The sequence below is a fragment of the Quercus lobata genome, chromosome 10 (genome assembly GCF_001633185.2).
Source record: "Quercus lobata isolate SW786 chromosome 10, ValleyOak3.0 Primary Assembly, whole genome shotgun sequence".
NCBI classification, from domain to species: domain Eukaryota; kingdom Viridiplantae; phylum Streptophyta; class Magnoliopsida; order Fagales; family Fagaceae; genus Quercus; species Quercus lobata.
In genome coordinates, this window is record NC_044913.1 from 44,853,853 (window position 1) to 44,870,610 (window position 16,758).

Sequence of the window (16,758 nt, forward strand, 5' to 3'; positions counted from 1 at the left end):
TGAAAAATCAATTACCCATATTTACAAATTTGGATAGTCTGGAGTTTATGTCTAAAGTTGGAACTTTGATAAAAATAAGTAGGGCATTGTAGTTGACATTGTTTATTTTAGGTGTGTGTGTTTGTATAATTGTGAATGTAAGACTTGGTGTTTGTTTTCGTGAATTTTGGTGAACTTCAAGGTTTTCCATTCATAGTAGTTGATACAAAGGATGCATTTTGCAAGAACACTGAATGAAGTGTTATGTGTGAAGTCACACTGCAATTTCCTTGATAGGTAATTGGAGATGGACCACACAATTTTATGTTTTTATTGCGTATATTCATTTAATACTCATAAATGTGGCTTGCTGAGGAGATTTTAGCTCTTATTTTCTACTGTTAATAGCAGATTCAAATAGTTAAATAGTATGATTTTTCGCTCTCTTAGTTTGAGGGTGAAGATGCTGAATTGGTTTGAAAATTTGAATGTTTTACTTTAAATGATTCGATATTGGATTTTTTTTTTTTTTTTTTAATGAGAGATTATTATTGCAAAAAAGAATATAGTAACATTTAGTATAAAGGCTCACGGAAAACAAGTAGCAGTAAAAGAAAAAAAAGTCTGACTCAAGACCCGTAAAACCGACCCGATTACAGACCCAATTTTTCGGGTCGGGTCGGGTTTCAGGCAGCCAAACCTGATTTCTATCGAGTCGGGTTTCGGGTCATAGTAAACCAACCCAATATCAGTCCTAGTCTCAACTTGTAAATTCTCAAATTGACAAGTTATAAATATCAAAAAACTACCATCGATTTCTCTCTATTGTTTCACCTTTCTCTTTTTGTCTTTTACTTTTGGGTAAATTAAACCAATCTTCTCTGATATTTCACCGAATAAAAGTCCCACTAAACATTGGACGAAATAACACTCCTCCTTCAAGGTTTATATAAATGAAAAATATATGTCAATGTTTGACTTTCATAGAAGATATTGCATTTTTTTATATAACTGATCATATCAAAACGATGGACAAAATAAGATCTCCCTCCCATGAGGTTTGTATAAATAAAACTTAACCTCGAATGGTTTGTAAAAATGAGAAATATTTTTAAAAATTAAAAATAAATATTCCATTAGGTAAGTAATATTGTGAGGCATCATTTATACACACGTTTGGGAGGAGTATTGTTTTGATCAACATCAAAGAAGATTGGCGTAATTTATCCATCTGTTCCTTCCCTAGCCCTAGTCTTATATATTAATTCATGCAAACAGGAAGCCACACTATGATATACCAATCTCACTTTATCTCCAATTTCAAGTTTTCTATTAAATTTTTCATTCGATTGTCAATAACGGTGCTGTTAGATTTGAATCATAAGATATAAAATTTAAATATAAATGAAAATGGATTTAATATAAAATTAATTTTATGTATATTAAAGATATTATTTGTGGGGGTATTGGGCCTGGGATCTCATTGTCCATTTATGTTTAATGGGCCTAAGACCCAAGCCGAGGATAAAGGGTCATCCAAGGAGAATTAAGTATTGCCAAGGAAACCCATGCTAGTAGATGAGGAAGACAATGTTGACCATAATGGCCCAAGAGTTTGGGCCGAGGATGAATTTATCCTCAGCTAGCCAAAACTGAGATCTGTAAAGGATGCCTGCCATCCAAGGGAGCGATCCAAAAGTTCTGGAAGTATGGATAAGCATTGCAAGAACAAAGGACAGGGAAGAGTCCTAAAATATCTTAGGAAAAGCTATTACCACCGCATTGAATGCACCCCATCTAACTCCCTGGCCACATTAATGAGAAAGTGATCCCTGAACAGTGATTTTCAGCCTTACAGCTACTACCCCAAAGACTTTGGGGAGGGGTTGATGGGACAAGAACCAACTCCAATGATTTGATCTGCACGTGGTGGGTGAAGATGATAAGGGAGGATAGTATAAAATAAGAGAGAGGCCCGAAGAAAAGGGATCAAAAATTTGTAAAAGAAAATACTGTAGCAATCTCAACCATTCCTGTAAGCATCCTTATTCAATATATACTGGAATAGAGTTCCTTGGATAGTGTTGAGGACAAATTTACTTATACAAACTTAGTTCATTTTTGTTTGATTGTCTTGGAATCCCATTGTAATTGTTACCCTATCCACTAAAGCCTAGTTCTTCAACCCACTTTCTACAAATTCATTGTTTTGGACTTATTGGGCTTGGACCCAATCATATTTTGGGCCTAGGTTCAAATATAGTCCTTACATTGTTAATTAGGTGATGTCAGGTAATATTTTTTTTTATATATGATGGTAATGGCCTTTTTTGTTTCTTCATGAATCCGTATTACTGGATTGAAATTCTAAGTTAGTAATTTTGGTGATTCTAAAACTAAAAGGTTAGTAATGTTGGATCATTGATTTTGCATAGGATTTGAAGTGTGGAAACATGGAGAGGAGGGGAAAAGAAAAGAAAGGAAAGAGAAAATGGAGTACTATTCTATTTTTCTTTTCTAGTTGGTTACCTTTTTTTTTATTGTATTTTGTTGTCTTGGATGCAATAATTCCAGAAAAACAATTTTTTTCCATTGAATTGTTACAATATTGATAGTATAAGTTGTGAGCCTACTTAAAAATTAAAAAAAATTTGTACAAAAATATTGCGTACTTCTAAATTTACTTCATTTAGATTCCATTCCATGTGCCATACATGTTGAATGGGATGGGAGTCCACTAAGACCACTGCACCTGTATAATTTGAAAAGAATCAATCTAAGCTTAAAAGATTGCAACAATGGTGTTCACACAGTGAAACACTCAGTGAGAAGCTACAAACTCAATAACTACCTAATCAAAGATCCTTGAAATCATGGGATTGATCCATAAAGTGTGGAGGGAAATTAAGAACTAAGTAACTAATAATAACTACGTAAGAGACTAAGCCTACACCAACAATAGCTATACAAAACGCAGCGTATCAAAGAGCTAATGACAGAAATATAAAACGCAGCGTTTCATTAAATAAAAAATGCAGCGTTTCATTAAATACATTCACAAGCCTGCGTTTAAATAGAATGACATCGTTCTGATGAAGAGCTGAATTAGCTGTTGGAAAACTAGCCATTGGGCATTTGAAAAGCAATGCTCTATTGACCTTTGGAACTTCTAGATTGACATTTGGAACTTTTGGAACTACTCTCAACATCCCTCCTCAAGCTCGAGGCAGAGTCAGCCAAGAGTTTGCTATGCAGAACCAAAAAATGAGGACCAGGCAAAGGTTTTATAAAAATGTTAGTGAAATTGTCATGGCTAGAGATGAACTTGATTGCCAAAGCACTATGAAGAACACAACCCTTCACATAGTGATAATCAATCTCAATGTGTTTGGTTCTGGAATGGAAGACAAGATTAGAGGCTAGACCAATAGTAGTGTTGTTATCACACCAAAGGATGGGAACATGAGGAAGAAACAGCTTAAGCTCCTTAAAGAAATTGCGAAGCCAAGCTAACTCTGCTATTGTGGAAGCCAAGGCACGATACTCTGCCTCTGTGGAAGAACGTGAAACAGTGGATTGTTTCTTGGAAGACCAAGAAATTGGGCTTGAACTAAGGAAAACCAACATTCTAGTAGACTTCCTGTCAGTGGGGTCTCCAGCCCAATTTGCGTCAGAGAAGGTAGAAAAGTGAGAGGACCAAGAGCAAGATGAATTCCAAAATGTAAATACCCTGCACATAATGAAGAACACACTTGGCTGCCTCCAAATGAGAAGTAGTGGGATGATGCATAAATTGGCATAGCTGATGCACACTAAAAACCAAATCAGGGCATTTAAAGGTCAAGTATTGGAAAGCACCCACCATACTTCTATATTTAGAGGGATCAGACAAAATAGAACCATCAAAAGGAGTAAGATGTACATTAGGACAACAAGGAGTCTTTGTGGGCTTGGAAGTCTCCATTTTGAATTTGTGAAGCACATCTAAGGCATACTTGAATTGGCATAAAGTGAGACCAAATTTGGAAGGCAAAATTTGAATGCCTAAGAAATAGGAAAGAGCACCCAAATCCTTAAGCTCAAAAACCTTTCTAAAAGCAATGACAAGATGAGAGACTTGGGAAGATGAATTGCTTGTGATGATAATATCATCAACATATACAAGGAGATAAATGATGGTTTGATGAGAGTGATACACAAATAAAGAAGAATCTGCCATGGAAGCTTCAAAACCAAGATGCAACAACTGAGAAGTAAATCTGTCAAACTAGGCTTTTGGGGCTTGTTTCAAGCCATACAAAGATTTATGTAATCTACAGACATGATAAGGAAAGTGTTGATCCACATAGCCTGGTGGTTGCTCCATATACACCTCCTCCTTTAGAAAACCATGGAGGTAGGAATTGGAGACATCCAATTGTCTGAAAGGCCAATTAAAACTCACTGCAATGGAAAGAACAAGCCTCACAGTAGCTGGTTTCACAACTGGACTAAATGTCTCAATGTAATCCACACCTGCTTATTGATGAAAGCCCTTTTCAACCAACCTGGCTTTATAACGAGCAATGGTTCCATCACTATGCAATTTTAGCTTATACACCCATTTACAACCCACTAAATTGATACCAGGTACAACAGGAACAAGAGACCAAGTCTTCTGTCTTTGTAAAGCGGAAAATTCCTCATCCATGGCCTTAACCCATTGAGGAAACTTACAAGAAATTCTATATGATGGGGGCTCAGAGTGAGTATAATCAACCACAGCCTTGTAACACAATTTAGGATTGGAGATACCATTCTTTGATCTGGTGGTCATAGGATGGACATTCATAAGAAGAAGGACAGTAGCAGTAGCATCAGGAGGTGATGATGTAGTGGGAACAGAAATAGGGTGATTAGGTTATGTAGGAGTTGAAGAAGGAGGAATAGGTGAAATTGGAGGATGTGGAGGTGTAAGGTGAGAGATAGAGCAAGGTGGAGAGGTAGTAGCAGAAATAGAAGCTGATGATAAGGTAATTATAGAGGTAACAGATTGGGGAAAATAAGAAGAATTATGAGATGGTAAAGAAGGATTAGGATATGGGGGTTGAAACATAGGAGTAGTATAAGAACCTAGGATTGAAGGCTGATTGGAAGAGTGTAAGTAAAGGAGGTTAGACAGCCACATATCTGGATTAGGAGTATAAGGAATTGAAGCAGAAGTGGGAGTAGAAGAAAAGGGAAATTTTGCTTCATTAAACAAAACATGTCTGCAAGTATAGAGAGTGTGAGTGAGCAAGTCAAGGCATAAGTAACCTTTGGAAATAGCAGAATAGCCCAAGAAAAGACACTCTGTGGTCCAATGATTAAGCTTGTGTTTGGTGTATGGTATTAGAAAAGGATAGCAAGCATAGCCAAAAACTTTAAGAGAAGAAATATCAGGGTGTTGACCAAAAAGTTTGTACCAAGGAGAATTGAAACCTAAGGTAGCAGTGGAAAGTAAATTGATCAGAGTCACAGCTAATTGAACAGCAAATGACCAGCAGGAGGAAGGCAAGGAAGCTTGAGATAGAAGTGTGATAGTAGTCTCAATTAGGTGTCTATGCTTCCTCTCTACTAAGCCATTCTGTTGAGGTGTATAAGGACAAGAAATTTGATCCCATTGGAGGACAAAAATTATTCAAAGGATTTAGAAGTGTACTCACCTCCACCATCTGATCTGAGAGTTTTAATAGTTTAGGAAAATTGTGTTTTAACCATAGCATGAAACATGACAAATTTTAAGTAAACTTCAAACTTAGCAAAAAGTAAGTACAACCTTGTAAACCAAGTGAAATGATCAACAAAAATGACATAATATTTGTAGCCATTTATTGAATTAAGAGGTGTAAGACCCCACAGATCAATATGTACAAGTTCAAAGGGAGAATTAGCTACAAATCTTGAACTAGGAAATGGAAATCTATGCATTTTGCCATGAAGACAGTGAATACAAGAATTGACAAAATTAGCACTAGTACTAAGAGACAGTCCATTATTTTGTAACAAAAGTTTAAGAACTTGAGAATTTGGATGGCCAAGCCTACTGTGCCACAGATGCCAACTAGAAGAAGAAAGCTGGACTAAATTGCACAGTTTATTAGGAAGCAAAAGCTCAGTGGCCTTGTGAGGATAGATGGGGTACACACCACCTTCACTCTCGCCCTTGTAAAGAGTTTTCCCCGTGGCCAAGGCCTGAATGAGCAAGGTGTTTTCATCAAAGTAACACCAACAGTTATTATCATGACAAAGTTTGTGAACTAAAAAGATTAGAAGCAATAGAGGGAACCCTAAGCACATTTCTAAGTTGAATAGGAGCATTTGAAGAAGGAATTAGAGAGTTACCTATGTGAGTAATGGGCAAATTCTGACCATTGCCAACTATGAGATGCTCCTGACCTATGTAAGGCTTAGGAAAGCTTTAGTGATTAAGGCTTGAAGTAACATGGTCTATAGCTGCACTGTCTACCAACCAAGGTTGCTCCTGAGCTATCATGGAGTTGGAAGAGGTTGCCATTGCAGCTAGCTTTATGGGTGGATGTTGGCCTTGATAGGCATAATCCATCCTGTGGTTGCAGTCTAAGGCAAGATGACCTACCTTACCACAAATCTAGCAGATTGGCCTTTCTGACCTGGCATTAGAGCCTTGAGATTGTGAAAACTAAGATTGTGAGTATTGGTTGAACTGATTTGGTGATGAACCTCTGCCTCTACCTCTTCCATTGTTATTTCTTCCTCTTCCTCTATTATTAGACTGGTTGTGATTATTATAACCACCAGTGTTGTTAAACATTGGTGCAACGTTGACTGCCATTACAAAGGTGGAGTATTTTATCTCCATTCCTTCATTCAAGGATTCCTCTTCTACATTCAACAAGGTAGCCAATTCATCAAAACTCAATTTGGTGCTTCTAGTTTTGATTGCAGACCTGAATGCACTGAACTCTTTTGGTAAACCTTTGATTGCAACATGAAGCAACTCTTCATCATCCAAGATTAAACCAACTGCCATAAGCTTGTCTCTTATCACCTTAATTTTCTGTAGGTATGTGTCCACAGAATCAAATCCTTTCTTCACATTATGCAGCTCACCCTTTAGATTCATCACATGTGACATTGAAATTAAAGAAAATCTATTTTCAAGAACCTTCCAGACTTCTTGAGCAGAAGAACATCCAACAGTTATAGCCAAAACTGAAGGAGTGAGGCTTGAGCTAATGAAAGTAAGAAGTGCCTTTTCCTTTGATTTCCAGATGAGATCATCTAGATTAAGCACTAAAGTAATTGTACCAGATAAATCCTTGAGAAACTTCTCAGGCACTAGTGGAACTTCATCAAGAAGCTCAAACATGGAGTATGTTTCTAACACCATGGAGATTTGATGCTTCCAAACAATGTAATTGGAAGAGTCGAGTTTAACTATCATCATATTTGACAGATTAGACAGCAATAGCAGAGGTTGATTTGTGAGATTGATGGAGGTAGAAGAAGAGGTTGAGGGTGTAGTGGTGGAGGTAGAATCAATGTAAGCTTAAAAGATTGCAACAATGGTGTTCACACAGTGAAACACTTAGTGAGAAGCTACAAACTTAGAGAGAAAAAGGAGAGAAAGTTTAGAGAGAGAGTAGAAAGAAACGAAAATTCTGGAAGAATAACTGCTCAAGTCTTCATTACACTGATGTACAATATATATATACACAAGAATCAATAACTACCTAATCAGAGATCCCTGAAATCACAAGATTGATCCGTAAATTATGGAGGGAAATTAGGAACTAAGTAACTGCTAATAACTACCTAACAGACTGAGCCTACACCAACAACAGCTATACAAAATGCAGCGTATCAAAGAGCTAATGACAAAAATATAAAATGCAGCGTTTCATTAAATATAAAACGTAGTGTTTCATTAAATAGAACGACATCGTTCTGATGAAGAGCTGAATTAACTGTTGGAAAACTAGCCGTTGGGCATTTGAAGAGCAATGCTCTATTGACCTTTGGAACTTCTGGAACTACTCTCAACATAGTTGACTACCATTTTTAAAGTTTGCAGAAAAGTCTCTCCCACAAGTCCCCATCCAGTGGGGGTGCAAAGTGGAAGAAGGACAAGTAAGACTCGGCTTCCCTAAAATTTTGATAAACTAGTATTTATCTCCTCGATTATGCTAAATTTGCAAGGTAAAAAAATGTAGCCACACCCACGTATATGTTACGTAAGAAAACGCATCTTTATGGTGCCACGCACAATAAATTTAAGCTAAAGAGTATTTAATGCCAAAAAAAGGGCTTGATGTTCTTAAATGTCTAATAAAATCAGTTTTTTTTTTCCTTCTCTCGGGGTAGTATTCATCGCTTGAGCCAAGCATGTTTTTGAGGAAGAAAATTTGCAAGGTCATATCATGTATGTATAGATAGCCATGTAACGCGAGAAAATTAGTACTAATGGGACAAGAAAAATTTTAAGCTAAAGAATGTTTAATTATTGTCCATTTATATAATAATAAAAACCATATAAACATTTGTGTATATATATATATATATATATATATATATATATAGGCAGGTGCTGTAAGTGGATCACGTATAAGCTCCAACAATTGGGCCATGAAAAAAAGAGGGCCGGTCTTGGTGTCCACATTTAGCCCCGTCAGTAACAGTCGCGCATAATCATTTTCTCTATGGCCACCGTAGGAGAAACCGTTAATATTGGAAGGTAAACTAGTTAATTTTAGTGCTCATTCGGAATATTATTTGTGATGCTGGAAAATTTTGCTTTCAATGTATATCTTATTGCTAATCACTCTTACAATGCAGCCTTGCTGGTATGTTCCACTTGTTCACTGGCCTTTACTTTGTGCTTTGGGCTAAAGGAAAAGAAGGTTATTTTGAGGGGGATGGCCTCGAAAGTGAGTTCGATGCAGAGAACCTCTATTTTTTTTTTTTTGAGAAAATTTTTCAGAGCTGTTGTGCAAATAAAGGATTTTTCTTTTCCTTCCTTTGCCATCCCTTGCTTTCCCTCCAGCTTCCGTTCAACCAAACTATATATTGATCATTTTTCTTCCCATAGTGTTCATTAATCACTGTATAGAATATGGAGTAGTTCAGGAACTTGCAAAACTTCCTTTTTTTTTTTTTTTTAGAGAGATGGAAATCGAATACATGATGAAGAAAATGAGGGTTGCTTATGTAGTTCAAGGGTTATGCTTTTTCTAATGCGAAAAAAAAAAATATATATATATATATATATATATTTAATGGATTGAGCTGACACACTAAAGACTAGGGGTGGCAATTCGTGTTCATGGGTCGGGTTTGTGTTGTGTCGAGTCATGAGTATTCGGTTATATGGGATGCTCGAACCCGACCTATATACTAAACGTGTTGAAAATGCTTGACCCAAATATGATCTTTCTTTTTTGAAAACGATCTGTTTATTAAACAGATCAACCTGACCCCGACACGTTTAACTCGTTTAATTAACAAGTCATATAAAAGTCAATACAAATGACCCGTTTTCTAATCTATTTAATTAATAGGTCATACCTAACCTATATAATCTTTACCAATTCCTATTTATATAAAATTAAAATACAATTACAACTATAAATATAATAATAAACATATAAAACAACCATAAATTAAGTAATAATATCAAAATAACTAATAACTTTATAAGTTAAATGGGTCAGGCGGGTTCGCATGCTAAACACAAATACGACTCGTTTATTAAACGAGTTAGCTGTGTCAACCCGAATATGACCCGAACCCATTTAGTCTCAACCTATAACCTATTTATAAATGGGTTAGTAGTATTGGGTTCACGGGTTAAATCGAACTACAACCTGCCCAACTTTATTTGTTACAAGAATTTCACATCAAAAACTAGCAAATTGGATATCAAGGTTTTTTCTTCATTAGAAACTAACTTGTAATCTTTGTGTAATTATAAATATTATAATTAAATAACCAAATCATATTTGTAATGAGGGATTTTATATTATTTTAATAGGATAAAAATCTTGGGCTTTGAAAGTTTAATTGTGTGCATTGAAAAGATAATAAATAGTTTAGTTTTATTAATTGCATCTATCAAGATATAGATATTGGGTTCATTTGGATAGAACTTATTTTGCTAAAACTGAAGCTGAAAACATTGTAGCAAAATAATTTTTAAATGTGTGAATAGTACCGTGGGACCCATTTTTAATGAAAAAGTGGTTGAAAAGTGAAGTTTGTGAGTCCCATGCATTGTTCACGAGACCCACGAGATTGATAAAAGGGACTGAAAAGTCAGCAATATATGGCTACTGTTCATGAACAGTAGCCGTTTGTCCCCTAAATATGTGCACAGTAGCCAAAAAAAAAAAAAAAAAAAAAACGCAAAATGCAACAACTAGATCCAAACACATACATAATGGTTTGATGTTATTGTTGTGGTTGTCGGTAAAGAATAAATAATATTATTTATATGCCCCAGAGTTTAAGTTGATTACAAATTTAGGATTTTTGCTTTCCCACACTTTCTCACCACCCAAACACCAAGCACCAAGCAAAGTAGAAAAAACAAAACAAAACAAAACAAAAAAAAAAAAAAAGAAAAAAAAAGAAGGAGAACGGCAAAGAAGCATACCAACAAAGAACTAGGCATCACAGTTTGGTTCTGGTGTTTGTTTTCTGTTAGGAGGAATCTGAGATGCACCAGCTTGTTCCTGCATACCCACTTGACTTGGTGGTGAGTAAGCTGCCTGAATATTTGACATTTGAGTTGGCCGTGCTAATTGTTGAGGAGGCTGTGATACTGGTGGCTGGATGCTTGGAATCTAAACACAAACTAAAATTTAGTATATACATATAATATAAGCATTAAATACAATCTAAAGATCAAAGCTTCATAAATGTCAAAGCATACCGCTTGAGGGGGCTGGACCATTCCAAGCATAATTTGTGCCTAGTGTTAGAGATATATTAGATATATTAGCCCAATATAATAAGCCTAAGCCCACTCCTACTTGTACTAATATTCTAGGGTTTAGTCGCTTATATATACTTATGTTAGAGTTCATTGTAACACAGGTTTTGTACTACACTCTCATACAATAAAGATGTAACCCTTAAGGGATTCCTCCGTGGATGTAGGCCGACAAGGCTAAACCACGTAACCTTCTTGTTCTCGATGTTCCTATTCTATGCTTCCCCTTCCGCATTCATTCTAGCATACACAACATGATATAATACATCACGCTGCTAATAATATATTTAACACCTAGCAACAATAAAATACTAACCAGTCAAAAAAACAGTTGAATGTAATGTAGTATAATGTCCAACTGAATACAAAATGAATTTTTCTTCTCTATTTAAATAAATTTTGATTCATCAAACCCCTAGAAAAAATATGCTAAAACCCTAATTGCACAACCTAAATAAATACATGGAAAAAAAAAACACACACACACACAATTTCCAGAGTCCATGAAATAAGCAAAAAATAGCTTTAATTTTTGAAACCCTACAAATTTGGTACCTAGCAAAGGGCTTTGGTCAAGAGCGAGTTCTGAATGAGGATTTGCCTTGCTTGTTACTGGTTCTATTTGATTAAAGCCTGTAATGCGAGAAGAAGAATGAAACAAATTCTATTGTAATTTCTATTTTTGTCGGAGAGATCAAGCAGTGTTTGGAAGAAAAGAAAAGTTCGAAAGAGAAGTGAAGGAAAAGGATGAATGAGAAGGAAAAAAAAAATGAATTCAAAGAAAAATTGGAGAGAGAGAGAGTGAGAAAATAGTTGGGGAGGAAGAGAATGACTGGAAAGGGAAAGGGGAGAATGGCTACTATTGAAATGAGAGACAAATGCTAAAAAATAGGGTTAGTAGGGTTATAAAGCAAACCCAAAACGATGTAGTTTTGGTAATAAGGAAAAAAAAAAAAAAAAAAAAAAAAAGGCTCCCACTATGGGTCGAACCTGGGCCGAATGGTGGGAATGTGTGTTTCCTTGCCGCTAGGATACCTTGAACTTTTTGATATAATTTGTACAATTAGGTTTTTGAACATATTTTATAAATAAATATTTCATAAATAGTAATATTTAATCTTTAATACATAAATATTTTATAAATTGTAATATTTAATATTTTCTTGATTAATAAGATTGAATATAATACTTCAAATTAATAAAATATAATTTAACAGTACAAATTAATAAAATAAGCCAACTCCAGGCTCGTCTATAAGGGTTGTCCAAGGCAAGAATTGAAAAATGGGCACCTCTTATAGAGTGCTCATCTACGCAGAGGTCGTCCATTCAAGAAAGATGTTTAGACAACCCCCAGACAAACCCCAAGGATGTTTCTCTATACAAGTTAATGAAGCGAACCACACATTCCTATTCCAGAGAATGAGTAAAAATCGAGGTTCATTACTACAAGTTCTTACTAACTGCTTCCAATGACGGTTATGGAAAATAAGATAAAAGAATCTTACTTCCATGGTAGTTATGGAAGTTAACCCCGAACCTTTTGACCTCCTCAATGATAAGGGAAGTTACTAGATAAGTTACCACTTCAAGTGTATACTATATAAACACTCATTTACATCAAACGAAGGTACGTGTTTTTGAACACTTCCAAAAAAGTTGGAATTCCAGAATTTGAGAGAGAAATTGACTTTACTATCGAAGGGTTCTTGGCCAGTCCTCCCTAGTCACCCTTGATTATGTGTTTTTCCTTTCAAGATCCCTCAAGTGATTCCCAAACCATTGAACCCCAAAGCATTCAATCTACTGATTTTACTTTGTATCATCAGTTGGAACCATCTGTGGGAATAAATTTTGTGTTTTGCAATTGATCTTTCTTCGACAAAAAGACTGCATGGTTCGGACAAGATCAAGGGCCACTAGCCCAAGCCACCAAGGGAGTAGGGATGCCTCAAGTAATCCTTACCATGACCATCAGTCAGCGCCTGTCATGTAACCGCCATCTGTCAAACACATACAGTCCATGGTAGCTGCCATGGCAAAGTTAACCTGTCAGAACCAAGAGTTGAATAGGGAGATTGGCCTAAGGAGACAACACTACAAAAGATATGCAGAAGGGCAAGACTAGAGTCAAGAAAATACAGGAGAAAATGTTGAATCCGAGAACCAATCAAGAGGTACTGCTTCACGGAGGATTCCACATTTGGAGAAGGAGATGGATCAGATGAGGAAGGCCATGGACGAGATGAGGGAGAACATGAGAAGGGCAAACCCAGTGGATGATTTAGTTCATCAAACGGACTCCCCTTTCACAGCTTCCATCAATAGTCACCCCTTGCCTTCTAAGTTTAAAGTGCCTTCCTTAGATTCATATGATGGAACACGCGACCCATGTGATCATATTGCAACCTTCAAGACTACAATGCATCTTCAAGAGGTTCCAGACAAGATTATGTGTAGGGCCTTCCCTACAACCGTTAAGAGACCAGCGCGAGTATGGTTCAATAAGATACCTTCCAATACTATGGGTTCTTTCGAAGAATTGAGTAAGTTGTTTGTCAACAATTTTATCAGACGACAAAGACATATCACTCCTCGTCCAGCCTGTTAACCATAGAGCAAGGGGAAAATGAAAGCTTACGATCCTTCGTTACTCGTTTCAATAGAGAAGCTCTTATAGTGGATGAGATGGATGACAAGCTGTTATTGGCTGCCTTCCATAATGGAGAGTCAAATTCGATTTATTTATCCATAAGCTCTACTTTCAAGAGTATCAAACCATGGCTAAACTCGTCCATTCAGCCCAAAATTTCATGAATGCTAAGGATGCAATTATAGCCAAGAAGAGTAAGAAAGCAAAGCGTATGGAAGTAGATCCCCCACATCACCCCGAACAGGGACCTCATCCAAAAAAGGCCTGGATAGGAAAGAAAAAGGATCGAGACAATAGGAAGACAAGTTCGTCTTTAGGAAGGAACCAGCAATACACGCCCTTGAACATGCTGCTTCAACAAGTTCTCATGCAAATCAAGGATGATCCTTCCTTGAAGTGGCCGGAAAAAATGAAGGGAGATCCTAACAAGCGCAATAGGAACAAGTATTTCCGCTTCCACAAAGATCATGGGCATGACACAAACGAGTGTTTTGATTTGAAACAACAGATAAAAAATATCACCAGGCAAGGAAAATTAAGAAACTTCCTTGGACGAGATCACAAGGACGAGAAGTTGAAAGGAAAAGTAGAAGAATCGTCACGACCCCTGCTTGGAGAAATAAGAGTTATCATAGGAGGAACTTCAACAGGACAATCTTCTAAGTCAAGGAAGACATACCTGAAGATAATGCAAAACATCCAGCTTTCTGGACGATCCCCAAGGACGAGGGCAATGGACGAACAGGCCATCACATTCACGGATGAAGATGATGAAAGGGTTCACCACCCCTATGACGACGCGATCGTCATCACTTTGCTTATTGCTGACTATACAACTAGAAGGGTGTTGGTGGACAATGGAAGTTCGGCGAACATCTTGTATTATCCTGCTTTCCAGCAAATGAGGCTTGGAGGAGATCAACTTCATCCAGTGAATTCGCCCTTGGTAGGGTTTGGAGGAATAAAAGTGTAGCCTGTAGGCACCATTACATTACTTATCGTGGTAGGGTCATACCCACAGCAGGTAACCAGGGAAGTAAATTCCCTCGTGGTGGATTGTTCATCCTCTTATAATGCCATAATTGGAAGGCCAACTTTAAATAGTATGAAGGCAGTAACATCTACCTACCACCTATCAGTCAAATTCCCTACAAAATACAGGATAGGACAAGTGCAAGGAGATCAGCTAGTAACAAGGGAATGTTATTTGGCCATGTTGGCTATGGACGAGCATATTCAAGCAATAAGCATTAAAGAGAAGAGAGTTTTTGCAGAACCTATCGAAATGCTGAAGGACATTCCTTTGGACAAGAATAACCATGAGAAGTATACTAGGGTCAAAGTAAGCATGGAAAAGAAGGCAAAGCAAGACCTTGTCCAGTTCTTAAAGAAGAGCATTGGTGTGTTTGCATGGAGTCATAAAGACATGCCAAGTATAGACCCTAGTGTCATTACCCATCGTATAAATGTACATCCTTCCTCCAAACTTGTACATCAAAAGAAAAGAGTATTTGCTCTTGAATAAGATAATGTCATTAAAGAAGAGGTTCAGAAGTTAACTACAATAAAGTTTATTCGGGAAGTTTATTATCCAGAATGGTTGGCCAATGTAGTGATGGTCAAAAAGGCTAATGGCAAATGAAGAATGTGTGTGGACTTCACCGATCTAAACAAGGCTTGCCTTAAGGACAGCTATCCATTACCACGTATTGATTAACTGGTGGACTCAACTGCGGGTCATAGGTTGTTAAGTTTCATGGATGCTTTCTCAGGTTATAATCAAATAAGGATGGATAAGGCAGACAAAGAGAAGACATCCTTTGTCATTAGTCAAGGCTTGTTTTGTTACAAGGTAATTCCCTTCGGTTTGAAGAATGCGGGAGAAACCTGTCAACAGTTGGTTAACCATATGTTTCGTCCACAGATTGGATGAAATGTGGAAGTTTATGTAGATGATATGCTGGTGAAAATCTTGGACGAGGGAAAGCACCTGGACGGCCTTCAAGATACCTTTGATATGCTTAGGCAGTACAATATGAAGTTGAATCATAGCAGGTGTGCTTTTGGAGTTTCGTCAGGAAAATTCCTCGGGTTCATGGTTTCACATAGGGGAATTGAAGCAAATCCCGATAAGATTCAGGCAATATTGGATATGAAGCCTCCGAGAAGTATTAGAGAAGTTTAGTCTCTCACCGGACGAGTTGCTACCCTTAACAGGTTTGTTTCTAAAGCTATTGACAAATGTTTACCATTTTTCAAGGTTCTTAGAAAGACATTTGAATGAACGGACGAGTGTTAGAAAGCCTTCTAAGACCTCAAGACCTACCTCATTGCAGCTCCTCTGCTAAGGCCATCTGTGTCTGGTGAAGAATTATATTTGTATCTAACAGTGTCTCCACATGCAATGAGCTCAGTGTTGATTAGAGAAGAAGGAAGGGTGCAGAAGCCGGTCTACTGTTCAAGCTGAGCACTGAAAGGGACAGAAGGACGATACCCTATGATGGAAAAAATAGCCTTCGCTTTGGTTACAGCTTTTATGAAATTAAGGCATTATTTTCAAGCTTATGTCATTAATGTCTTAACAGATCATCCATTAAAGGAGGTAATGAACAAATTAGAGGTTGCAGGATGACTAATTCAATAGGCCATAGAACTTAGTGAGTTCGATGTCAAGTACCAACCAAGAAACGTGATAAAAGCATAAGTACTGGCAGACTTCATTGCAGAGTTCACTCCAAGTCAAGGAAAGCTAGATGAGCTGGACAAAGCTCAAAAATGGGTCGTCCAAGTGGATGGGTCATCTACACTACATACAGGAGGGATAGGAGTTGTTTTGTAGTCCCTAGAAGGAGACAAGTTGAAGTACAATGTTCACCTACAATATCCAGTAACCAACAATGAAGTGGAGTATGAAGCCATTCTTAAAGGGCTAGAATTGGCAAAGTCCTTGGGTGTAGAATCATTGCTCATCCAAGGAGACTCTCAGCTGGTTATAAGGCAAGTGAATGGAATGTATGAAGCTAAGGAAGAGAGGATGAGGAAGTATCTTAATAAGGTAAGACGCCATGTAAAAAGAGTTAAAGAAGCTAGTTTCATTCAAATCCTAAGGGAAGAAAACATGAAAGCAGACACCTTA

At 37.0% G+C, this 16,758-nt stretch overlaps 1 protein-coding gene across 1 annotated transcript; it reads left to right on the forward strand.

Moving 5' to 3' along the window:
* The first annotated feature begins 14,031 nt into the window (after positions 1–14,031).
* LOC115964822 lies at positions 14,032–14,595 on the forward strand. Its single transcript, XM_031084066.1, has one exon. The coding sequence runs from the start codon at positions 14,032–14,034 to the stop codon at positions 14,593–14,595; it is 564 nt and encodes a 187-aa protein (XP_030939926.1).
* Positions 14,596–16,758: the final 2,163 nt, after the last annotated feature.

Coding starts and splice junctions, on each gene's coding strand:
- LOC115964822 (XM_031084066.1), top strand. CDS start 14,032: ATGAAGGGAGATCCTAACAAGCGCAATAGGAACAAGTATTTCCGCTTC.